Source organism: Carettochelys insculpta, chromosome 2 (assembly GCF_033958435.1).
Source record: "Carettochelys insculpta isolate YL-2023 chromosome 2, ASM3395843v1, whole genome shotgun sequence".
Lineage (NCBI taxonomy): Eukaryota > Metazoa > Chordata > Testudines > Carettochelyidae > Carettochelys > Carettochelys insculpta.
This window is the reverse complement of record NC_134138.1, coordinates 132,835,174-132,862,338: the sequence shown is the minus strand read 5'-3', so window position 1 is coordinate 132,862,338 and position 27,165 is coordinate 132,835,174. Positions and strand designations below refer to the sequence as shown.

At 40.8% G+C, this 27,165-nt stretch overlaps 1 protein-coding gene across 6 annotated transcripts in view; it reads right to left on the bottom strand.

The window, feature by feature from the left end:
• PIGN (phosphatidylinositol glycan anchor biosynthesis class N) overlaps positions 1 to 27,165 on the bottom strand; it is a 209,606-nt gene that overhangs the window by 28,285 nt on the left and 154,156 nt on the right. For 4 of the 6 annotated variants that reach the window (XM_074985941.1, XM_074985944.1, XM_074985942.1 and 1 more), the window contains 7 exons: positions 19,608 to 19,716; positions 16,234 to 16,336; positions 15,074 to 15,176; positions 12,927 to 13,013; positions 5,593 to 5,648; positions 3,507 to 3,582; positions 2,009 to 2,082 (listed from right to left, as the gene is read on the bottom strand). In XM_074985941.1, the coding sequence (XP_074842042.1) occupies positions 2,009 to 2,082; positions 3,507 to 3,582; positions 5,593 to 5,648; positions 12,927 to 13,013; positions 15,074 to 15,176; positions 16,234 to 16,336; positions 19,608 to 19,716 (608 nt within the window). The remainder of the gene's footprint in view (positions 1 to 2,008; positions 2,083 to 3,506; positions 3,583 to 5,592; positions 5,649 to 12,926; positions 13,014 to 15,073; positions 15,177 to 16,233; positions 16,337 to 19,607; positions 19,717 to 27,165) is intronic. The other 2 variants (XM_074985943.1, XM_074985945.1) reach the window with 2 other exon arrangements.

Sequence of the window (27,165 nt, the reverse complement as noted above, 5' to 3'; positions counted from 1 at the left end):
CGGCTGACTGATTATCAGAGGCTGAGCCGTTTCCATGTGGCTCTCCGTGCCGCCGCCGATCAGCTGTTGCTGCGGCTGGGGGCTGCTCGCTCCTCCCGTCCCGCTCACTGTTGCTGCCGGCAGGGATCGGGTTGGGGAGACTTTCCTCCGTTTTTGCGCTGATGGGGTGAGGGAGGCAGCTTTCCTTTTATGGGCCCCGGAGGGTCCCTCCTGCTGCGGCCGCTCCAGCACGTCTGGCTGGAGGGCCTTATCAAAAAGCAGCATTTTAAGCCGCATCTCCCTGTCTCTCCTTAATCGCCTCTCGGCAGGACTCACATTTTTTAAATCCTGAAGAGGACATTGTTGGTGAGTCTTTCAGTTGTTAAGCGGGTACTTAGCACCTTCTCTGTGCTGTTTTCCCCGTCCGATGACCTGCCTCAGCAGGAGGGCTGATGGCCCGATGCTCCTGGCCTCCGGCGCTTGTTACTGGGACTGGATTGAAGCTGTCCCGCTTGTAGTTTGTTTGTTGTTTTTTTTTTTTGTTTTTTTTTTTTGAAAAATAACAACCGGCTAACTTGCAGTAGCCTAAGTACTTGAAAAACTTTAAAGAAAAACAGTTAAAGTCATTGAATACGCTACTTGGCCTTAGCCTAGTTCGGATTCCGTCTGCAGCCGACGGCGGTTAAGAGGAACTGGCGGGGACCGGATCGCGCACATGGCCAGGAGCGCCCAAGGGAGCGGCGCGCGCCGGCGCATGCGCGGTCCGGCAGAAACTGCTTGGAAGATCCGATCTGCGGCGCCGGGCAAGCCCGACACCTATTGTGGAGCACCCACGGGGACACTCGAAGAAGAACCAGGGATTTTATTCCAGGCTCTGGAGAGAAGTGTGTTCTAGTGGGCAGAGACTTGTGCCTGTCCTTACCAACATAACCTCTGTGGTCTCTTACCTGGTAATTTGTCCCACTTCTGCCTCTTCCCCATCCACAGTCCCATTCTCCTTGCCTACCCATCCCAGTTACCTCTCCTAAAGCTTCTCATTCCAGTACCAGTTTTCCCCCTGAGTTTTCTGTTCAGGTCCCAATCTCTACCCTCCGAACTCTACTTTTCTCTTCCTTCCCATGACCAATCACTCTTCCACCCTGCCATATCCTCATCTGATCTTCCCTCCCGCTCGACTGGCTCCCAACTCTTGCCTCTTCCTTCAGGTTCCTCATCCAATTTCAGTCTCCCCATCCATTCCCACAAACTCACTCCTAGGCTCCTTGTCCCTGGTTCTTCAACCACTCACCCAATCTTAGTGTTCAGCCCTCGGTCAGCTGGCTCCCAGTCTGTTCCCTATTTCCCTCTGTTGCTCCCAGTCCCCATCTCATTTTCGAACCAGCCCCAGTCTTCCCTCTCCCTCAGCTCCCAGTCTCCTTGCCCAGTCAGTCCCAGTCTTCTCTCTCTCAACACAGTTTCATTCTCATAGTCCAACCCCTTCCCCCCTCACCTGGCTTTTCTCCCATCTGCACCTGACTTAGACAGGTTTTGTTCCTCCACGCTGCCTGAGATCCAAAAAGCAGTGTCCAAAATATGAAAATGCCTAGCCAAAGTTTTAATGTAGCTGGCTTTTATGCTGCTTAATTAAAATATATTTGTACTAAACGGAGAGATGCAGTTTAAAATATATTTTAATTTAATTTCCTAATTTTCCACATAAAGACAGAATTTTTTTTGTATCCTTTGTGTTTTAAATGCAGAAAACTAAATGCTTAATCATTCATACCAGGCCAACCTTTAAAACCACCATACATTTTCACTTATTTGTTACTGAGGCAACTTTGAGTTAAGGAAGTTTTAACATGTGCAAAGAGTGAGGAAGAAGTGACACATCATCCAAATAGTTCATTGGTTATTTTAGTCTGAAACCTGATAAATCCAAATTCTTTCAAAGTAACTGCACTGGTGTACTAATGGAGTCAAATCGCTGTTAGTTATACTGCTTGATTCACCCTACCTATCTACTGCTGTCATATTACATTTACTGTACCTTTTAGAAGATAGCTGTGTTGTGACTTGAACAGCTTCAAAAGCACATGATACAAGGACAAAAGGGATTACAATCTGTTAAAACATAAATTGCATTATGGTTTAGAACAACATTTGTAAAGCAGCCCATTAGAACACCACAAGTGGTCATGGAAAATTGTCATGCTTTTCAAAAAGCCATTATGGGAAGCTTTCATTGTAGCACATATTGTAAATGTAAAATATTGACAAAGAAAGGGTGAAAAATCATTTGGCAGAGAGCATGCTTTGTAAGCAGATACAAAGTCTATGGACATGGTCTACCTGAAGGAAAACACTATGAGTCACCAAGCAAGCCAATGATTAAAACATATTAATGGTCCTTGTTTTAGCTGATCAAATCTAGCACTGATGATAATATTTGAGCAATGCTGTAGCGTATAGATATTGCAACATTTTTACATGGTAGTTCCCAGAACTCCCTGTTACGAAAGGGTTATTTCAGCCCATGCATAAGTACTTGTATGTGACAAGTACTGAGCCAGAATAGAATAAATACTGCACTCACTGTCCTCCAAGCAAAGCTGTAGAACTTCATGAATTAAAAAAAAAAACACTCTCAAATGTGTGTACTGCATTATTTTAGAAGTGACCCACACTTCTTTAAGTCTAGAAGTACACAAATAAAATGTTTTTTAAAGACTGAACCTGCCATTTCCCAGCTCCTACCTTTACAGATATTGGAAAGTGCAGGCTGGGCTGCAGATGCAGTAACATCTCAGGCAGAAAGAAAGCACAATACTGCTAATGGAAATACAGCTCAGCACCTAGCAGGTGTGAATTCAACAAAGTCTGGTTTGAATTGATTCTGGTTCCTATTCCAACCCAATGTTCTTCTTGGGAAAGGAGGTGGCAGACTGAATATACCATTTACCTTAGATGTAATCTATTGGCAGGGTTTCTGCTTGTTGTCCCTTACGGCTGTCTAATTATTTCTGCCCTAACCAGAGAAGCAATCCTGAACCTCATCTTCAAAATGGGAATGACAGCATGGGTAGGGAAATGGGAAGTTCAATTTTTAAAGACTTTATAACTTGTTTCTCACAAAATCAGAGAGAGTAAAGTTTACAAAAATAACAATAGAAAAAAACCTCTCAATACATTTCTATTTAGTACGAGTGGGATCGATGGATGTGGTAAAATATATATGTATTTCCCCAGATTTGTTTATTATAAACAGTGTGAGAATTTAAGATGTTTTCAAATTTGAAATTCCTATTTAAAATATAATAAATATATCTACCATGAGTCACTCCTTTATTGTGTATACTGAAGTCAAACACGCTCTAGGATTTAACCTTAGAAATTCTGTAAGAGCAGGTAGTTGCATGCAGGATAAAATGGGTTAATAAATGTTAAAAAACACATATTGCATAAATTGCAAAAGAATTCCTGCATGCAGGATGTATTACTCATTAATCTCTTCTTTGAGAGAACTGCACAAAGATGCAATTACTAACCTTCCACACCAGCAAGCCACCCATTATAAAGGGATTAAACACAGTCAGGAAGCAATAGACAGAAGCAGGGTCAAAACTAGATAAACAAACAAACAAATAATTAAAATGAACCTTTGTATTTTCTTTAAAAACGAACAACATTTCATTTTTTCCTGCTGATGAGGCATTTTAGATTTTGTTCAAAGTATGTGCATGCAAGCTGCTACTATATTGTCTTTCCCAAGTATGGTATCTTAGCCTATGTATCTAAGCATTTTCTTTCTCTGTGTTTATTTACAGCCACATAAAACTCTTCCTCAGTACAAGTGTTCTCAATGCCCACTAACAACTGGAGCTGAAGCAACTTAGTATCTTGCAGGACTGGCCCTTTACGCCAGTGTTTCTTGAACTTTTTGAGACCACAAAACACCAAAACAATAATATTTTTAAGGTGGAACACCTATAAAAATTTTGTTCAAAAATATTGTCAGACCAAAACCAAAAAAACTAAAAAGCCAACAACAAATAAAGAAATCCACACAGCAACATATACAGCAAATGAAGTAACTTAATCAGGTACCATAGAAATGAAGGAGTAACATTGTATTTGGTTTAAATAACAAAAAACACAGTCGGCCTACATCTACACGAGAGGGTTTTGTCAACAAAACCTGGCCTTTGTCTACACAGTCCACCAAGTGTCTACATGGCAAACACACTCTGTCGGGAGTTTCTGACAGAAGCTGGCACATCCACCGACAGTGTTACACCTTTCCCCATTGAGGTATAACGCCTTTTTTGACAGTATACTGTTGACAAAAGTGCTGTGTAGATTCTCCGGAGCCCCTCCTGTTGACAGAAAAGTCCTTTGTGGCGCTGGCTGCCTCTCAGAGTCATTCCCCCCGATGTGGTGTAACAGACCAATCAGGAGGAGAGACAGGGCCGGAAGCAACCCAAGTGCTGCTCTGGCCTGGTAGCGGTCTGGCAAGAATGAGTTCCCACTCAAACAGTAATGGAGCCCTGAAATGGCTTTGCTGTCCCTCCAGGAAGTACCCAAGCCTCAGCGTGGGTAGGGAGTGTGGATCGTGAGGAGGGAAGGGCTTTAAGGGAGCCCGAGACCAGCGGCCCAAGAAGAGCTTGCCTCAATGCAAGCCACATTTCTGGGGTTATGGGGCCGGTTCTGTCAACAAAGCAGCCTGCACACGTGGACACCCTCTGTCAACAGAGGGGATCAATATCACGATACACTTTACTGTGTAGCTGCCATCTGTTGAGAGATGTTTTACTGGATAATCTCTTCCAACAGTGAAACCTCTAGACAGAGACTTCCCATGCAGATGTAGCCTTATTGTAAAACTTCGAATTATTTTTCCAAATGCTCACGGCACACCTGCGAGTTGTTCACAGAATACCAGTGGTCCATGGAAAACAGTTTAAGAAACACTGCTTTACACCACATACCACAGAAAATAATACTTACATATAACCACCATTAGATTACTACACTTATGGTTATCTCTTAGGCCGTGGCTACACTAGCCCCCCCCCTTTCGAAAGCGGGATGCTAATGAGCCACTTTGGCAGATACTAATGAGGTGCTACCATGCATATGCAGCATCTCATTAGCATAATGGCAGCTGCACACATTTTGAAAGTGCCGCTTTTGAAACGCATGCTGCCGGTGTAGACAGGGGCCTTTTGAAAGGACCCATTTGTTTTTGGGAAGAAAGGGCTTTTGAAATCCAGTGGGGTCCTTTCAAAAGGCCCTTGTCTACACAGGCGGAGTGCGTTTTGAAAGTGGAGCTTTCGAAACACATGTGGCCACCATTATGCTAATGAGGTGCTGCATATGCATGGCAGCATCTCATTAGTATCTGCTGAAGTGACTCATTAGCAGCCCCCTTTCGAAGGGGGGGCGGCTAGTGTAGCCACTGCCTACGAGATAACCGTAAGTGTAGTAACCTAATGGTGGTTATACGTAAGTATTATTTTATAGTATCAGTAGCCATGTCCTTACTGTTTTACTAGGCATGTACTTTTGAGTATTTTTTTGTGATATCTTCCTCTTTTGCACTCAACTTCTCTTAACATCATCAGTAAGATTTACCTGTTAACAGAAGCTATATTTCCTGTACCAAAAAACGCTGTCACGATGAAGAATACCTAAATATGGCTAAGGAAAAACTAAAAGACATATAAAATATGCAATAAAAACATGGTTTGCTGCTGAACATTTCTTTATAAATACTTACCAGTACCACATTATGTGGAGCTCATTTACTATTGTTTTAGTTTTACACTTCATTTAAAAGCACAAAATCAAATATGCTTGCCAGATTGTACATTCGGATCCTGAATTTCCGTTAAGGGGAGGGCAGTCCACATACAAATCTGGTGAGTGACCTGTCTGCCCCAAAAACCTGTTTGGAAGACCTAGGGAGTCACCTTTTTCTCTTGGTCAACTTGTGAAGTGGATACCTCCAGCTACTATAAAACCACATGTGGAGGAGCAGGGAACAGAACAGAAAGCTCCTGCTTCCCCTCAATGGTGAGGCCCAGAGCCAATATGGTCTCTCATGCCTCTTTCATCTTGCTACTGATCTGGCAGTTCTCCCCACACTGTGGAGTGGGAAGGTAATGAAAAAGGACTCCTGCCTTTCAGGCTTCCTTGGGGGGAAAGGCAGAGACTAGCATAGCCTCTTCTGACCCTTTCATTCCAGTCATAGGACATATTTAAATACTTTAATATAAAAAGTTCAGTATTAAAAATATAACAACAGTCTTCAAGCATTTGCAAGCAAAATTTTGGAAGGAATGTGAATGCAAATAAAGAAATCTATAGCATCTGCCTCCCAAGAGAAACTAACTTACTGTTGCAGATTTAGTAATGTCACAGTCTAACAATATTGCAAAATTCTTCCAGTTCAAATTCACAACAGTTACAGTTCTCTGATAACACAGGAACAAGCCCAGTAGCTTAACAGGCTTGGCTGCTGCCTAATCAAGATGCTAAACATACGCAGTCTTTTTCTGGAAGATCAGACTAACAAAGGCCTAAGGCCCCTCAGCATAGGCCAACTCTCAAGCCCTAAGTGAGGATCTTGACATGTTCGTTTAATTTAAAATAGTTTCATGGTAGCAGTATTACAGTTCAAGTTGAGAAGTCATTTCTTTCTTCACCACTATAGTAATTAATAACATCCTAAACTTAAAAAAAATGCTTTTGAGCTGAAATTCACTGTTTGCTTGGTCCCATTAAAAAAGATGTATGTATTTTTTTCAGCTGATACAATATATTTCACTTCTTTTAGATTAAGTTGTGCCCAAGGGATTACTACATTTGGGCTTTTAGAACCATCCAGTCTGTTATTCAGAGAAAAACTGATTTTTAAATTTTCAAAAATGGTATGCTGCCTGTGCTGAAATTCCCAGTAATTTTGCTAAATTTTAGAGGTTTTGTTAAATAGCAAAGCTGTGAAGGAAAAGGACAAGCTTACTATTCAGTAAATAAAGCTGCTTCTAAGGTACCTGAGGAGAAGCCCATTGTCATGGGGTTGTCCATAAGCTTTATGAAAATATGGCTATTAATAGGAGTATGACATAACTGGAATATGCTTTATGCAGTCTAGTGAATATGATTTTCCCATTGTAGGCATGTATAATTCCTGTATCTGAAATTAGGAATACCATCTGTAGATTTATTATCAATGCGTTCACACTGGGAAAGTCAATTACCAGCCCATCAGGAACAACAATGAAGAACAAGCAGTCCTGTGGCACCTTAGAGACTAATGCATTTATTACACAGAGCTAATGCTAATGCCCCTTAGCAAGAGACAAGTGACAGGGGAGAAGCGCCTTCTTGCAGTTGTACTACACTGCTGCTGACTTGTGAATTCTGGGGTTCTATCAAGACCTGTTTCCAGCCTGCTATTAAGACATGGTCACACCTTAGACTAAGCAGGAGAAAGGACTGAGCTCAGATTGAGAGGCTTTTCAATCTGTGAAAGAAGCTTACAAGAACAGCTATGAAGGTGAGATAACGCGTGTAACAAGTTTCAGAGGGGGTTATCTTCGCTAGCAGTTAGGCACTACTGCAAAGTAGACTTCAGAGAGTTTACACCTTTTCCCCTACTTTGAAGTTAACTTCAAAGTAAGGGAGCCCCATCTCAAAGTCCTTTCTCCAGTCCCAGGAATGGAGTAGTGCCACCCTTCGAAGGGTGTGTGCAGATGCTCAATTTCAAAGTTGTACTTCAAAGTAAGCAACTTTGAATTTATTTTTGTAGTGTAGACACAGCCTTAGTGCATAAAGCTTAGATTGCATGTTCTGTTTAATAATGTACATTGCTCTGTGTGCTATCCTGCTTTGTATAATTAATTAAATCACTTTTATTTTTATTTTATTTTATTTTATGTATAATTACACTAAATCTAGTGTAAGTAACTGTTACTGGGGGAAGGGGGCGGAGGAGCAAGGAGTCTGTGCGTCTCTCTCTTTACCTTAAAAAAGAGGGTGAACTATCTGAGCTTGCTCCATACTTTATATACAGTAAATGGATTTATTTGGGGCTCAAGTCCCACTAAGGTGGTGCATTTGTGTGCCAAAGCAAGACCCGTTGGTGAGCTGCCCCAGAGCTGAGCTGATCTCATTATCTGTATTCTGCTAAGGGCTGTCATTCTAACTCTGTGTTCATGCTGGAAGAGGCCAGATGGCCTGGATCAACAGGACAGAAATGAGGGTGCCAGGAGGGCACAAATCTGGGCTCAATAACATTTCAGCACATCAAGTGACAGTCTCAGGGAGGTCTCGGTGATCAAACCCATCACACCTGTCAGAACTACATTTGGGCAGGTTGAGCTGGAAGGCAGAGGCTGAGCTTTGGGCAGCAAGTTGCAGCAGGGATGGCACCACAGGGATTGATGGTCTGTAACATTTTTGGGGGGCACTCCATTCTATGAATTCAAACTCTGCATGCTGTAGGATTTGGATTTACCCTCCTCAGATGGATGCCTACAAATTAAAGCACTGTGTTCTCCATAGACCACAAAGGAAAGCTCAGCAGACAGGCTGCCAAACTTGCCAGCTTCTTTCTAACATTTAAAAAAGCTAGGTGGGATCTTAACTCTCTTCTGTCCTCCTCCCTCAGTCCCAGCCACTGCGATAATCCCATTTCCCCACAAACCCACGTTAACTCGTCCGAGCAAGAATTCACTACTCATTGCCAAATTTCTCTCATCTACCTACAGCCATGTAACAATCATTTCACTCTCTCCAGCTACTTAGTCTTCACAATAAAAAAAAAAGAGGAAGAGGATAATTAAACAATTTAGTTTTAGAAATAATTAGTACGTCTGCTATGAATTTTTGGTAGGATTGTCCGGCCAAAATTGTAAAATGACAAAGTCATAGACAAACAGGGACAGTATGTGCACGCACACGCTTTCAGAATTACAGAACTGGAAGGAACTTCAAGACGTCATCAAGTTCAGTCACCTGAATTCATGGTGGTACCGAGTACCATTAGACCATCCCTGACAGGTGTTCGTCTAACTTGCTCTTAAAAAATCTCCAATGAAAAAGATTCCATAACCACCACCAGCAATTCATTCAGGTGCTTAACCACCCTGACCTTTAAGGAGTTTTTCCTAATGGCCAACTTAAACCTCCCTTGTTGCAATTTAAGCCCATGGTTTGTCATCCTACTCTCAGCTGTTACTGTTACTATTTTTTCTCCCTCCTCCTTTTATGACTTGAAAGCTATTATCATGTTTCCTCTCAGTCTTCTCTTTTCCAGATTAAACAACCCAATTCATTTAATTTTCCCTCATAGAGAGTGCGTCCACACTAGGAACTAACTTTGAAGTTAACTTCAGTTAGGCACTGCATCCAAGTACACACATTTTCCCTTACTTCTACATTAACTTCAAAAGTAGGGAACCCAACTTCGAAGTCCTTGATCCAATCCCAGGAATGGAGCAGCGCCCTTCTTTGAAGTTTAACTTCGAAGTAGGGTGTGTGTGTGTAGACACTCAATTTTGAAGTTCATTTTTGTAGGGTAGACACAGCCACATTGTCTTCTAGACCTTTAATCGTTTTTGTTGCTCTTCTCTGGATCTTCTCCAATTTGTCCAAATCTTTTCTGAAATGTGGCACCCAAAACAGGACACAGGACTCCAGTTGAGACCCAATCAGCATAGTATGGACGAATTACTTCTCGTGTCTTGCTTACAACACTCCTGTTAATGATGGGGGGGTTGTTTGTTTGTTTGCAAGTGTCACACTGTTGACTCACATTTATCTTGTCATCCACTATGGCCCCTAAATCCTTTTCTGCAGTACTCTTTCCTAGAGAGTCACTTCTCATTTTGTATGTATGAAACTGACTGTTCCTTCCTAAGTGGAGTAGTTTGCATCTGTCCTTGCTGAATTTCATCCTGTTGAGATCAGATCATTTTGCCAGTGCGTCCAGATCATTTAGAATAATCATCATATCCTCCTAAAGTACTTGTAACCCCTCCCATCTTGGTATTATCTGCAAACTTTATAAGTGTGCTCTCTATGCCATTATCTAAATCATTGATGAAGAGACCTGATCCCAAAACTGATCCCTGCAGAACCCCACTTGTTGAGCCCTTCAAACATGACTGTGAACCACTGATAATTACTCTCTTGGAACAGTTATCCAACTAGCTATGCACTCACTTTATAATATAGCCCCATTTAGGCTGTATTTTCCAACTTTGTTAATGAAACAGTCATGCGAGACTGTATCAAAAGCTTTACGAAGTCTGGGCATATCATATCTACCACTTTTCCCTTACCCACAAAGTTTGTTGTCCTATCAAAGAAAGCTAACAGGTTGGTTTGATGTGATTTGTTCTTTACAAATCCACATTGACTGTTACTTATCACCTTATTATCTTCTAGATGTGTGCAAATGGACTCAGCCATTTGCTCAATTATTTTTCCTGTTACTGAAGTTAAGATGACAAGTTTGTAGTTTCTGGGGTTGTCCTTATTTCACTTTTTATAGATGGGCACTACATTTGCCCTTTTCCAGTGTTTTGGAATCTCCAGTCTTCCATGACTTTTCAAAGATGATACTGAAGACTCAGGTATCTTCCCAATCAGCTCCTTGAGTATTCTAGGATGCATTTCATCAGACCCTAGCGACTTGAAGATAACTAACTTGTCTAACGAGGACAAGACGTCTTGTGGCAGCTTATAGACTAACAGATATTTTGGAGCATAAGCTTTTGTGGGCTAAGACCTGCTTCATCAGATGATGAAGCGGGTCTTTGCACATGAAAGCTTACACTCCAAAATATCTGTTAGTCTATAAGCTGCCACAAGACTTCTTGTTCTCGAAGCTACAGACTAACACAGCTACCTGCCTGATAACTTGTTGAAGTTATTTTTAATTTGTCCTTTTCTTATTTTAACTCTGAAGGTACCTCATTTTCTTCAGCATTCACAATATAAGGTGTCCAATCACCAACAACTTTCTTGGTGAAAGGCAAACTAAAAAAGTCATGAAGCACCTCTGCCATTTCTACATTTTCTAATTATGGAGTGAAGTCACTTCTCTCCATTATCGGAGGGGTAGCCGTGTTAGTCTGGATCTGTAACAGCAACGAAGGGTCCTGTGGCACCTTATAGACTAACAGAAAAGTTTTGAGCGTGAGCTTTCGTGAGCACAGACTCACTTCATCAGATGCTGGTCTTGGAAATCTGCAGGGCCAGGTATAAATAAGCCAGAGCAAGGGTGGGGATAACAAGGTTAGCTCAGTCAGCAAGGGTGAGGCTTACTACCAGCAGTTGATCTGGAGGTATGAACACCAAGGGAGGGGAAGCCGCTTTTGTATTTAGCCAGCCATTCACAGTCTTTGTTTAAGCCTGAGCTGAGGGTGTTGAATTTGCAGATGAATTGTAGCTCAGAAATTTCTCTTTGGAGTCTGGTCCTGAAATTTCTTTGCTGTAGGATAGCTACTTTTAAGTCTGCTACTGTGTGGCCTGGGAGATTGATGTGCTCTCCTACGGGTTTTTGTATATTGCCATTTCTAATATCTGATTTATGTGGGTTTATTCTTTTACGTAGAGAGTGTCCAGTTTGTCTGATGTATGCAGCAGAGGGGCATTGCTGGCACATGACGGCATAAATTATATTGGTAGATGTGCAGCTGAATGAACCCATGATGGTGTGGCTGATCTGGTTAGGTCCTGTAATGGTGTTGCTGGTGTAGATATGTGGGCAGAGCTGGCAACAAGGTTTGTTGCATGGATGGGTCAACCTCATTGCAGCTCTGCCCACATATCTACACCAGCAACACCATTACAGGACCTAACCAGATCAGCCACACCATCGTGGGTTCATTCAGCTGCACATCTACCAATATAATTTATGCCATCATGTGCCAGCAATGCCCCTCTGCTATATACATCGGACAAACGGGACAGTCTCTACTTAAAAGAATAAACGCACACAAATCAGACATCAGAAACGGCAATATACAAAAACCCGTAGGAGAGCACTTCAATCTCCCAGGCCACACAGCAGCAGACTTAAAAGTAGCTATCCTACAGCAAAGAAATTTCAGGACCAGACTCCAAAGAGAAATTTCTGAGCTACAATTCATCTGCAAATTCGACGCCCTCAGCTCAGGCTTAAACAAAGACTGTGAATGGCTGGCTAAATACAAAAGCAGCTTCCCCTTCCTTGGTGTTCACACCTCCAGATCAACTGCTGGTAGTAAGCCTCACCCTTGCTGACTGAGCTAACCTTGTCATCCCCACCCTTGCTCTGGCTTATTTATACCTGGCCCTGCAGATTTCCAAGACCAGCATCTGATGAAGTGAGTCTGTGCTCACGAAAACTCATGTTCAAAACTTTTCTGTTAGTCTATAAGGTGCCACAGGACCCTTTGTTCCTGTTCTCTCCATTAGTATCTGATGGATCCAGTTATGTTTGCTTATATTCTCACCCATGATGCTCAGTTTGTGACCTACAATATTTTAATGTTAACACATTCCTAAAACATGAAAACAGGAATTATATTAGCATAACCTTTTCAGGGCACCTGTCAGTACAATGTAACAGAAATCTTGGAAAGAGGCTACAATGAGAGTAAAGGTTAACTTTAATCATAACGATTCTAAGAAACTGAGCATTTCTAAAGGGACAAGGAAAGAAGTTATAGGTCAGCACTGTTTGAACTGGTTTGTGCAACAGCAGATCAACCAGGAGATTAACTTGGTATTTGTGAACAAAGACCTGAATCAGATAATCTTTAAAAGGGGCTGTGTATGAATTCAGCTATAACCCACCAAGAGTGCTAAGTACAATACACTCAAATCAACCACTGTGCCACTGGCCAATCTTTTTGATGAAATCTAAATTACATTGTCATAATCACCACTTTCCAAAGAAGACAAAAGGATACAAAGAAAAAAGACCTGCGAATGTCATCCAGGTGGAGTTGCCGAAACTGAGTTATATCAGTAGTGTAGGAGAAGTTGAGAACAGCAAGCTGCAACGATAACAAGCAAAAAAACAAAAAAAAACAAAAAAAAACAAAAAAAATCAATACATGAGGCCAGGTGATGCACTTTGATATTAAGGGTATGTTTTAATGTATTCAATGGGGAATTAATTCACTTCCCCATCAACAGACAGAACCATTTGTGATGAAGACTGTAATATTTTCCTATTGTTTTCTTATACTTCAGTGAGTCTTCCAGAAGAAGATACTGTGTAAGTAGAATAATCAAAGGAACCCGAGGAGCTTCTGTTACTGTCTTCAGAAAGAAACAACTCCTGTACCTTTGGTTGACTATTTTGCTCGCTGTCCTCCCCTCTATGTTAAATGGTGGTGGTGGTTTGTTTTTTTAAATGCATGTTCACTGCTCACAGAAACAGGCAGATAAGATCTCCTACTATGAAGATTGCAATTATCTTCAGGTGTAGGAGTGTGTGAATGAGTCTACTGAAAGTTTGTTCAGCTTTTCTACTCCACTCTCGACATGACACCTGTTGACCTGGGAAGAAATTGACTTCATAGTTTAACTCACAGATGGAATCCTTTTCATTGGAAAAAGAAAAATGTAATGTAGTAGATCTGAAATACAGACTGCATATTGCTTAAAAATAGCCTCATAACCACAGAGACATGAGTGGATTTCGAAATGCAGGGCTTTTGGGCAGATGTTAAAGTGGGTCTCTAGAAGAGGTGCTATGTTGTATTGTTGTGGATTTTGTTTGTTTTAAAAATAAAGAGAAAGATTTCTTCTCACTGAAAGCAAGGCAAACATTACACTGTATGAAGGAAAAATGATAATGCTACCAATCACTGTTTTGAGCTTACATATAGTCTTTTTATTCATAGTTCATTCATATGCAAAACCCAAACCATGCATCCTTCACACTGTGCTAGTAATTCTACTATGTGAGGAAACTGGTCGATGGGATATATAAGCCTCACTTTGTTAAGTTATGTAACCAAATAACAATATTCACAACTTGCATTTCTAATGTTCTGCCTTGTATCATAAACGTATCTGAAGTTTTAAAATTGCTTTCCTGAAGCTAAAACATATCGTAATTGCCACATCAGTGCTTGTGAATGCTTCTGCTGCAATTTTACCCTCATTTAAGTATTATTAATCACCAGAATCTGTTATCCCAGTTTGTAGCTCAACATGGTATCAATATACCACTTGTGTCGACTACCTATAAACTATAAAATTGGTGAAAGCTCAGAACTATAGCTTCCCCGCTATATAACTCTGGCAAATTCCACTGATTCTTTGTAATTATCATCAATGATGACATTCCTGGAAAGTAGAGCAGGCATATCTCCTGCCCATCTCTGTACTAGGTCTTTGTAACAGGCATTTTGGTTCTAACCTAACAAAGGGCACAACAGCCTAGACTTAGAAAGGAATCACAATGTGACCCTGGGTACAGAGCATCGCTGACACCACAGATCTTAAAGACAATAAAATTATATTGATACATAGTGTAAACCTCTCAGGGTAAATCCAAGTATTTGCTTTTGTAAAATAAAAGATCACACTGATAAGAAAGACAGGTGAGGAGGCAGGCAGAAATTAAATAACTCTACAGATATTTCCTTTGGGTAATTTCAGAAATCAATTGACCATTTTCTTCTCAGACTCCATCAACAATACTCTTCTGCTAGGTCATTTTATTTGTTTAGATTTTCCCATCTGAAAAATATACAGTAACATTTTGTTTCTCTTAGGAATGGTTTTCACTCCTTATTTAGAATTAGCATTGAACTCAGTGGAGGAAAGTCCCACCTCTAACTTACAAAGCATATTACTTCAATCATACTGGTTTCCTATGCTCTTAGAAATAGCTCTAATATGGAATATAGCAAATAAAATATTTTATAAATCTCTTATGTTTTCTTGTGAGATGAGCACTTGAAATAGGCTCTCCATACTCAAAAAGATGAACATGAGCTTTTTTACAAACTGTTCCCAAAAAAATTGAGAAATATTTTATCTAGTGTGCGTAAGGGGATCTTGTGATGATGAATCAAATGTAATTATCTTGAAATGCTACCTTTTGTTTAAGTGAATCACCACAGAGCTGCAGTGCTCCTGTTTCCATGTATATCCAAGCAAACATCAACCCAGACAATGCCAGTGGAAAGAGAGCTTCGTACCTAAAGAAAATAAATAATATTATACATGTACATAAACCATAACAGGCATCGCATAATCAATTATACAAATAATGCATGTACTTTGAGACCGCCTCCTTGTCAATACAAATGATATTATGTCAGAGATTGATAAAACTGAAAATTTGTCTGAAGGGGAATGTGTGGCGGGAGATTAAACATGTCTCGGTTGATGGGCTGGAGATCAACTGACATGCAGTAAAATGTGAGGAGGATGTTAGTTTATTTCAGACAGATTGCATTTTGCAACTTCTATGTTATTGTGTTTTTAAATGGACATCAAAGGATCAGGTAGCCCAGGACTTCAGATGAACTCAATTTGGTGTGCATTTTCTTCAGAAAAAATTGAAGTATCGTAAGTTTTTCTATTTCCATTTAAGCCCTGACTATACATGAATGCCAAAACAACTTGGAAAGAAACACTCCTTTTTCTCCTTGAGGACACACTTGCTTTAACCATGACAGAAAGACTGGATTTATCATATCTATAAATCCAGACTTGAGGAGACAAAGAGGTGGGACACTGACTGACATCATCTTGACCCACTGAGGATAGAACTAAGTCTTTGGAGGCTAGCAGGACATTTCAATTCAGAGTTGTTTAGACGATCTGTCACAACTTTCTCTACGCATGAGACGGTTTAACCACCCAGCCCTTGTAGATGGAAGTGTGACACTGCCTTTGTTTTTCGCTCCTTTGTCTCCTAGATTTAGGGTGTCCATACATGCAAACTTGCACCAATATGTCAAAAGATCTAAATTAAATCCAATTTAGTTATTTCAGTTCAAGTGGGGATGTATATACACCCTACAGGCCACTGTATGAGGGGTCCTGGAAAAATAAAGTGCATGTTATCTAAGAGATTTCTAGGATATTTTCCGTAGTTCATTAAAAAGATGAGCTACTTTTTCTAGGGAGCAAGCTTTCCACCTTTTTAAGAGCATTCACAGATTCAGTAACTTTTTCACATTCAACACTTAAATGTTTTAGTTTAATATATAGGACAACATGCACCAAATGTAAATAAAATGAAAGTACCCTGTGCTGAGGAGTAAATAGTTTGACATCAAAGAGAGAATTATGCTAAGCAGTCGCTGGAAGAAAAATGTAGGACTCAGTAACGGCACAAAGAAGGATGAGGCTGCAACAAATAGAGAAGTTTATGTCATCACCACAAGAATAAGAGATGTATTATATTATTTACATTACAAAGATAAAATGTTACATCTTTGCAAATACTATGCCTAGAGGTTCAACCCAGATCATATTTGCCTTGGGCCTTTTGTTGGAGTTACTTTTGCTGAACAATTTAAATAATTGATCACTTGAATTATTTAGTTTTTTTTAACACTTACTAAAATAACTGTATATTCCCTATTATACTGTTGAAGAATGTTGTAAAATTTTGGAAGTGCTTTTGAAAACATTTTATTTATGTAAATAATATTAATTTATCAATTTTCAGTCTTGAATGAGCAAAAATAGGAATGTTTAAGGAAGCTACTGGGGCACAACAGAAAGTTGTAATTAGCAAGCCTTTCTTTTCGGGACTGGGGTTAATATCAAAATTACTTCACTAGTGAAAAAAGTGAGTTTCTTCAACCAAGTGTCAAGTCCGCTGTCAGTTTCGCATCATAGCTTGTGAGATTCTATGCTTATGTGAGGCTCGGAACAGGAAGAAAGAGCAGAGGCATTGCATGTCAAGACTGGCAGTAAGAAAGAAAGCATGGCACCCTGTCCTCATTTTGCTTATCTCATGAGATTGCTATTATTCACAGTCTTACAGTGTTAAAAAAAGATATTTTTTTACCTACCATGGATGGCACTGAATGATTGCTTGGCAGAGTATGGTTTTTAATCACATCTCTGAAGCATCAAATCTAGCTTTAATCATAGATGTGATCATGATGGTCCAGACACCCCAAAGGGAGAGCAAAAAATATTAAAAGCCCAGAATAAGCACTTACAGCAGCTGACTGAACACTGTTATTCCACCACAGAATTATATCAAATACAATCTTTTATGAAACACTTGTAATGCACTGAAGTTAACAGTCATTATGAGAGCCATACACTGGCTACAATTATGAATGAAGGTGCACATATAGAAAACTGGCTGGACGACAGCTAGGCTCTTGACTACAGTCTTTTCTGGCTGGGGAGGTAGTCCTTCCCTACTTCCCTCCTCAGTCGGAAGAGATTGTATTCAACCATCCAGCCATTGTCCAGCAAAGGGACCAAAACAAAAAACAACAAAAAACCAAAACAAACAAACAAAACAAATGAGGAGCTATCAAAACAAACAAACAGCTTGAGTCTCAAGGCTTATCTACACTATCTATGCTGACAGGACAGCAGCTCCCATAGACATACTTGATACAGCTCCCTGAGAGGTGATAGCTAGGTCAGTGAAAATTCTTCCATCTAGTACAATCTACACAGGAACAGTGAAACTACACAGCTCAAGGATGCTGATTATTCACAATATTATGGCTCTGCTGAAACATTCAACACATCTCTGATACAGGAGACAGAATAATTTTTGTACAATTAGTTTTATTTTTGTCTTATCACCGCCTCCTCCACAAACATTACCCTTGAGGCATGTAAGACAATTTCCAGCATGTTTTTTCTTGTCATTCTAATTATCAACCTTCTTCTATCCAACTTGCTTCCAATTTAAAATATTATTCTTCCACTTGCTGGTGTTGGTAAAATTTACACAAAAGGAAAACAAATACAAACAAAAAAAACCTAGGTAACACTTCAGTCCTGCACTGAGATTGGCACAAATGGATTGTAATGACTTCAATGGTTTTTCTTCACTCTGACAAAATTGGAGCCTACTTTAAAACACAAGTAAACCAGGAGAAAGGCTGACAGTACTGTAAATTGCTCAAATGAAAACTGAAAAGAATGAACAACAAGCAGTCCTGTGGCACCTAATAGACTAACAGATTTTTTGGAGTATGAGCTTTTATGGGCAAAGACCCATGTACGACACGCATCTGACAAATGGGGTCTTTAACAGATTTTTTGGAGCATAAGCTTTTGTGGGTAAAAAATCCCTTTGTCAGATGCATGTTGTACATGGGTCTTTGCCCATGAAAGTTTATACTCCAAAATATCCGTTAGTCTATAAGGTGCCACAGGACTGCTCATTGTTTTTGGGGATACAAACTAACATGGCTACCCCTCTGATATTTGAAAAGAATGAGAAAAAGCGTATTTCCCCTAATAATGTTCAGTTGTACTAATTATAGGTGTTACTGTACAGTGGTTAGGTTTAAAAGGCTCAGACAGAAGCATGATTTTCATAAATTGACAGCGTCTCACTAAAATATAGCAATTCTACTCATGTAAAGATGCATACAGCATATAGAACATCAAGCGACCAGATAACAAAAGTCAACAAACTAATAAAGGCTGAAGCTCGTATTTTGGTTTTTGAGTTTCAGCTATCAGAAAATTGCTATCAAGCCTTAAACGGTACATAGTTACTTCTAAAATAAATCCATACATTCCTAAACTACTATAGCCATGGATAAAGATAATTTTTGAGACAGTCTCTACCAGAACATCTACAAATGCCTAAAATTACTACAGAGATTACCTTTATAAACAGAAAGACTGATGGTTTCATGTTACTATGTTTCACAGTGTCAAAGATAAGTACAACTGCTTAGGGTAAATCTAAATTCTTAATATTAGGATACTTGTCTACAGAGGCCTGTTTTTGCTACTTTAATGATATTAAGCATTTCACTGACGTTCAACATATACTACTATCAGACCACAAATATTTTCTGAGGCAGTTCTGAACAGTTTCATCGCATGTTCATGGAGGCACTTAATTTTCTTTGCTATTATGTTTCTATAACAACTGAAATCCCAGCTGATGAAAATAATTTTCCTGAAACAACACTGTCTCACCTAGATTTGTTAACTGTTTTGGCATGTAGATGGTCTTAGTTTTTTTTTTTGTTTGTTTGTTTGTTTGTTTGTTTTAAGCTGTAGCTAGGGAAAAGCAAAGTATCTTCAAAATTAATTTTTTATAAAAGGTATACCAGAACTGTGAAAAAATGTCACAAAATTACTAACCCAAAGTTTTTCCACATTTCTTTATGAACTTAAACATAGGCATTTTGAGAACATTTTCTTTGTTTCATATTTCTCAGGAAAAATGGACCCCTTTTTAAAATAAAAAAGTCTAGATTTTGATCAAGGATTATTTTTGCAGGCTGAACAGAGCTACATAAAGGGTTCTGTCAAAATTAGTTATAAAACAATTGAGAAAATTCTGAAAAATTGCACAGAAAAACCAAGAGCTAGTGCAAAGATCTGGGGGGAAAAAATCTCTTCTTTGCCCAAAAGTTATCTATAAACTGGATTTAGCTAGAAGAGCTCCTTACCTAGAGTTGTCCAACTAATGATTTGATTAATTACAGGCAGCCCCTTCTTGTGATGAAGACTGCTGTGGGTACTGTTCACAACATATGTTGAAAGTGCTATGCTCAGCATCTAAAGGGAAAAAAAAATCAGTAATAAGAACAGACAGTTAATCTGGTCGGCTCTCCTATGCCGGGAGTCGGCAACCAAAATAGGAAGATGAGGCATTTTTTTTTCTAATTCAGTAAAAATCTAAATAATTCAAGAGCTGCAAATGCATGTGAATATGAGGCAATCCTTAATAATTTCAAACCATAATTTTTGTAACCCCTATTTTAAGGACAGGGCACACACAATGATTTATAATGCAATATATGTTTATTGCAGGATGTTCACAAATTTTTTTTACATATTCTATTTCCTCACACTTTACAGCTGTGTCTACACGGGCACAAATCTTCGAAAAAGCCATATTTTGAAGATTACTAATGAGGCACTGAATTGAATATTCAGCACCTCGTTAGCATTAGGACACTTCCGGCCGTGGCGCGACTACATGGGGGCCCTTTTCGAAAGGACCCGCCCCTTTCAAAATTGCCTTATTGCAATTAGTGATCGGGATAAGGGGATTTTGAAAGGTGTGGGGCCCTTTTGAAAAGGACCCCCGTGTAGTTGCGCTAAGCCACGCGCTTTCGAAAGCGGGGCTTTCGAAGTGCTGCGGCCAGAATTTTCCTAATGCTAATGAGGTGCTGAATATTCAATTCAGCGCCTCATTAGTAAACTTCGAAATGGCCATTAGCATGGCTATTTCTAAGATCTGTGCCTGTGTAAACACGACCTACACGTGTATGTTTGTACTACTGTCTTACTGACTCTCTCTCCCGTACCTTCTCTCTCTCCGGAGGACACTAGATTCTGAACAATTTTGCTTTTGCTTCTGAAATCACTGTACAACTGCTGTGACACTTTGATAAAGCAATCTTTTATATATTCACTACCCGCGAACGGCTTTCCTCATTTCACTGTCTCTTGAGTTGCTACAAACCTAGCCACAGTTATGCTATTTGGTGATTTCATCCATTTAGTGAATGTGTTGGTACTTTGCTCTGCTTTGTGCAGCATTTCCTCCATAGTGTTTTTTCTGGCATCTCCAGTTTGATACTGTTTAGCAAAAATTGTGTGTTTTTTGTGAAAACGCTTCTCGAGGTCACTTTTTTTTTGTTGTTGGCGAAATTCTCACTGCAAATGGATATAAAGGGAGCCCAGCTGAACTCTAAATACATGAGAGGGATTGGGTCCATTCAGTTTGAAATTCTTTGTTTTCATCTTTGATTTTCCTCCTTTTTGAAACCATTCCAACCCCACTTTTATTAAGCCAATTTTACTTCATGGTTAATTTTAGTTTTCTTCCTTAAAATATGTGTTGCCCTTCACAGTAGGAATGCTGCAAGTTTCCTTTTCCTTTTAAAATCAAAACTTTATTAGCAACACAATTAAAACTGACATACAATATCATCCCACAATGCACTGAACATATTAAAGGGAGAGTCATCCAACATTTCAAGATCACGTATTGTTTGCTATTTAGATACAAGTTGTTCATTGTTGGGCTTTTAGATTCACCATTTATTGAAAATCATCAGGAGGGTTTTTGTTTTTTTTAAATTTGCAATTATAGTGTTGGGAGCAACAAAGAAGTTTTAAAGAACCCATGCAGCGCTAGACCCCTGTCCTAAACTAAAGGAAGAATATGTAAACCATTGCTTCATACTTGCGTAACTGTCTCACCCACATGACACTGAAGAGAAGCGAAGGAGGGACTGCATGAGAGGAAGACAGATTTAAATCTAAAAAATAATTATTTATAACAGAAGTACCTTTTTTTGTTCTTACATATTCATAGAAACACAGTCATTAAAGTGAGATTATTTAGCACAGTGGTTACAGTCAGTTCCAATATATCCCTAATACTTGTCTTTAGCTGTGTTCTACAAATCTTGGACTTTCATTTCTAGTAACAAGAAAAATGGCTCTACTGATCTCTTCCATTCAAAGTTCATATCAAGCCAGCTTTTTAACAAGGGAAAGACCAAGACAATGTGGATCAACCAGTCCGACAACACCACCATCACACTAAGAGGGGATGACCTCGAAGATGTGGAGCAGTTCACCTCCTTGGGGAGTATTATGGGCATAGATGGAGGAACAGATACGGATATCAATGCCAGGATAGGGAAAGCAACAGCTTCATTCAAGACTATCCATTCCATAAGGAGTTCACAAATAATATCTGAAGACAAAACTTCAGATCTTTAATACAAATGTGAAGAGTGTGCTCTTGTATGGATTCGAGACCTGGCATACTAAAAAGTCTTCAAATCACAAGCTACAAACATTCATAAACAGATGTGTGAGGTACAGCCTTCATATCAAATGGTAAGACTTCATCACAAATGGAGGAGTTTGGAACAGAGCAAGACAAGAACCGACTGACACTGAAATCAAGAGAAGAAAGTGGGGATGGCTAGGTCACACTCTCAGAAAACCACCATCCAGCATAGTCTGTCAAGCTCTGACATGGAATCTGCAAGGAAAACGCAAAAGAGAAAAACCTCGGTCAACGTGGAGAAGGTCTACTGAGACTGAAGGACAACAACTGGGGTACTCCTGGAGCCAAACAATGGGAAGTTTAAATGAAACAAGTGAAGTGAAGACAAGTGAAAGAGAGAGGTTCATTATTAAATCACAGTATTGTTTACTGTTCCCTGTCTTACATATTCTTTAAATACCTGCCAGGACTCCCCACTGCCCCACCACCTACTCTCTGATTTGCTCACCTTGATAATTTTTTTCTTGATTTGTCAACCTTGATTAATATTTTTGGTTCTCGGTGCCTTAAATATTGAGTCTTTTCTGGTATGGCTATGGTCTGAAGAAGTGGGTCTGTTCCACGAAAGCTCACCTCATAAATTATTTTGTTAGTCTTTGAAGTGCTACTTTACTGCTTTTTAGTTTTGATAGTATATAGACTAGCATGGCTTTCTCTCTGTTACCACAGAGAGTGACATCTAGTGGCCATAAAATTATATGCTTCATAACAGGGAATTTATGGCTCAACGTTCACAACTGCAGAACACCTGCAGGACCTATTTACTACCATCATTTTTAAAAATCAGGCCTTAAGAGTATATACCAGATATTTCTGCATACACCTATTGTGGCTAGTAATATATGATAAAGCTCCAAAAGCTCAAAAGGATCCACTCAGCCATGCATCCACATGTTGGAAAGCATTTGCAGGATTTAGAGGAGTTTGATAATCCCTCTTCCCTTAAAATTCTTCTTCTTCAGTTTGGAAAATAATTTGGTGCCCTGGGCTCTGGCTGCCTTTAAGCTCTGCCCTATCCACAGGGGGAAATCAAATCACATCTAGTAAGTGATATTCCCCATAGAGTACACTTCACACCCCTGTGGTGACCTGGGTAAGATGCTAACCTACCAAAGTGGCATCAAAGTAGCATCAATGCCAGGTTCTGGGCATACCTAATTCTGGAGACATAAAAACATTCAGACTGGTTGCAGCTTTCATTAATAAAAGGTCTCCAGTGTTTGTGAACACAACGTTGACAATGTGAACCCTACGCTAGAGTTAGGATGACCATATTTTCCAAAGGGAAAATGGGACACTGCGTGGAACTAGCCTGAGCTCATGCCCGAACAAGTTGCTGGCTAAGATGCTCAGCTGGGGCACACACTCCCCTCCCCACAAAGGGCAAGCGTCAGTGCTCCCTCAAGCCCTGCCCACCAAACTGGAATGGGACTGTTGTCACTACTCACCTATGCCCTGCCTGCCTCCTGCCCAAGCCCTGCTCCCCTCCCCATGCAGTGCTGGTACCCCTGCCCATCCTCACCCTGGACATTCAACCTTTTTTTATTTTTTTTTCTTTGTGGACAGAAGCCAGCATTTCCCTCATTTGCTCTTGCCAACATGGTCAATGGCAAGAGCAAAAGGAACAAATAGCCACTTTTGTCAAAAAACAAAAACAAACAAACAAACAAATTAAAAAAAACCAAACAATCAGGATGGCTAGCACAGGAATTACCAAAGGGACTCTACTGGAGAATATAGAGTGTGTGGTCAACCTAGCTAGAGCTGCAAATCTTATCCTTGATTTTCCCTAAACCTCACAGGCTATTCATGATCCAAGGACCTACAGATGCCCACAGCTGGCCTTCAGGGTCTGTAAGAAACAGAGACAGTTTTCGGCTTCTCAGTGGACACCAGACCAATTCCGGGGTATAGAAGGTGATATCTGAGCTACTATTACTGAAGATCCGTCCAGTCAGCAATTGAAGCAGTTCAGCAGCTAAGCAACCAAAATGATCTATAACCACGAGGAAAGAGAATGGTGGGAGAGAGAGTGAATTATGCCTAAGACTGATGGCCAAGAACTCCTGTGTTCTAATCTGAGCATTGACAAGTGACTTCTGTTGTGGCCTTACTCTAGTCAGTCTTCCCTAATTTCCCCATATCTAAAATGAGAATAATAATTCAGCTGTTTCTTAGGGAATGTGTTACCTTCACAACCACATGAAATTCAATCACAGAATCCTAGAACAATAGAGCTGGAAGAGACCTAAAAAAGCCATCGAGTCCAGGGCCCTGCTCTAAGCAGGACCAAACCCATCAGATTAGCCCTGCCAGGGCTTTGTTGAGGTGAAACTTAAACACCTCCAGGGATGGAGGCTCCACGACTTCCCTGGGTAGACTATTCCAATGCTTCACCACCCTCCTAGTGAAAAAGTTTTTCCTAGGCTGTGTCTACACTAGCCAAAAACTTCGAAATGTCCATGCAAATGGACATTTCAAAGTTCACTAATGAAGCACAGAAATACATATTCAGTGCCTCATTAGCATGCGGGCAGCCGCTACATGCCCTACATCATCTGTCACTGGGTTACCTCCCTCATCCAGTCGGGGCCCCACGCCCTCTCTGATCACCTTCTTCTTGTTAACATGCCTGTAGAAGCTTTTCTTGTTATCCTTCACATTCCTCGCGAGTCACAATTCCAGTTGCGCTTTTGCCTTCCTGATAACTGCCCTGCATTCTCGAGCTATACGTTTATATCCCTCCCTAGACATCTGTCCCAGTTTCCACTTTTTGTAAGCTCCCTTTTTGTGCCTAAGATTTCCAAGGATTTCCCCATTAAGCCAGTCTGGTCTCCTACCATATTTACTTCTCTTCCTGCGCATCGGGACAGTTTCTTTCTGCGCCTTCAATAGGGCTTCCTTAAAATAGTACCAATTTTCGTGGACTCCTTTTCCCTTCATGATAGCATCCCAGGGGATTCTGCCCATGAGGTTCCTGAAGGAGTCAAAGTCTGCTTTTCTGATGTCCAAGGTGAGTAATTTGCTGCTCTCTTTCCCTCTTTTGGTCAGAATCCTGAAGTCTACCATCTCATGATCACTGCTTCCCAGGTTGTCCCCCACCTCTACCTTCCCTATTAGTTCCTCCCTGGTTGTAAGCAGCAGGTCGAGCCGCGCATGACCTCTGGTTGGGTCCTTCAGCACTTGTACCAAGAAGTGATCCCAACGTTCTCCAGAAATTTCCTGGACTGCTTGCGTACCGCCGTATTGGTCTCCCAACAGATGTCAGGGTAATTGAAGTCCCCCACGATAATGAGAGCCCGCGATCTGGAAACTTCTCTCAGTTGTCCAAAAAAAGCCTCATCTACCTCATCATCCTGATTTGGCGGCCTGTAGCAGACACCAACCACCACATCTCCAGTGCTGCCTACACCACTAAGCTTGACCCATAGATTCTCAAGAGGCTTTTCTCCATCTATGTACTGGAGTTCCAAGCAATCATAGTGCTCTCTTACATACAGTGCAACCCCTCCTCCTTTCTCTCTTGCCTGTTCTTCCTGAACAGATTATACCCTTTCATGGCAGCGCTCCAGTCATAAGAGTCATCCCACCAAGTCTCTGTTATACCAATCAAGTCATAGTTCTTGGACTGAGCCAGGGCTTCTAATTCCTTCTGCTTGTTACCCAGGCTTCTGGCATTGGTGTACAAACACCTTCGATAACCAGTCGATCTCTCCGCCCTCACTACTCGAACCAAGGGTCCACTTTTGTTGTACATTCCTCTTTGCATTTCTTCCCAGCCTCCAAGTTCCTCTCTACCCACAGGGTTTTGGTCACCGTCCCCTAGTGAACCTAGTTTAAAGCCCTCCTCACCAAGTTTGCGAGCCTACTTGCGAAAATGCTCCTTCCGCTCTTGGTTAGGTGGACCCCATCTCTTCCCAATAATCCTTGTGCCCGGAACAGCATCCCATGATCAAAGAATCCAAAGCTCTCTCTCTGACACCACCTGCGGAACCACTCATTTACTTCCTCAGTTCAACGGTCCCTACCTAGCCCTTTCCCTTCAACAGGAAGGATGGACGAGAACACCACTTGCGCTCCAAATTCTTTGACCCTTCTTCCCAGCTCTACATAATCTGCAGTAACCCGCTCAAGGTCATTCTTGGCCGTATCCTTAGTTCCCACATGCAGAAGTAGGAAGGGGTAGTATTCCAAAGGCTTGAGCAGTTTTTTAAGGCTCTCAGTCACATCCTGAATTCGAGCTCCCGGTAAACAGCACACCTCACGAGATTGCAGGTCTGGTCGGCAGATGGATGGTACAGTCCCTCTTAGGAGGGAGTCCCCTACCACCACCACCCGCCTTTTTCTTCTGGGGGTTGTGGTCATTGAACCCCCACCCCTAGGACTACACATCCCCTGTCCTGCAGTAGAAGCAGTTCTCTTGCGATTTTCTTCCTGTGAGGCGCCTTCCAAAGCATCTTCACCACCGCAGAACCAGTGGAGAGTGCCTGAAAGCAACTACTTATCTCTATATTGATGGAGACTCGTGTACCAGCCTTCTTTTTCTTCTAGAAGTTCCATGCTGCCAGTTCTCCGCTTCATCCCTTACCGCCCTCCCCGGTTCTTCCACCTGCCTTGCTTGCAAGATTAAATGCTCCCTTCTCTCAAGGAAATCTTCATCCTCCCTGATTGAGCGTAGGGTCAACACTTGAGCCTCCAGTCCTCTAATTTTTTCTTCTAAAATGGAGACCAGCTTGCACTTAATGCAGATGAAATCCCTTCTTTGCTCAGGGAGGAAGACAAACATGGCGCATCCCGAGCAGGTAACAGCAGCAGACCTGTCACTATCCATGCCTGCCATCCTAGAACAGTGATTTAAAAGAAAGGCAAGTCTCTTAGGAGCCATAACTGAGCGCCATGTTAGTAACACATGGACAAAACAGCTTCCTGGCTTCCTACACCGGCTTCTCTAGACAAATCTGCTGTGACACCCCTGTGGTTAACTTAAACTAATGTGTACTGCAGTGAGAAAATTTTAAGTGAGATTCATTAAATACTGTACAACTGGCAAATGATAAGTGTCCCACATTTCTTCTCATCCCTGCTTATGATTCTTGATTTTTTAAACACAAAACCACATTAAAAAGACAATACCTTATTCTTTGTATTGAACAAAATGCAACGAAAAAAGAAATTTCTGGTCTAACACCATC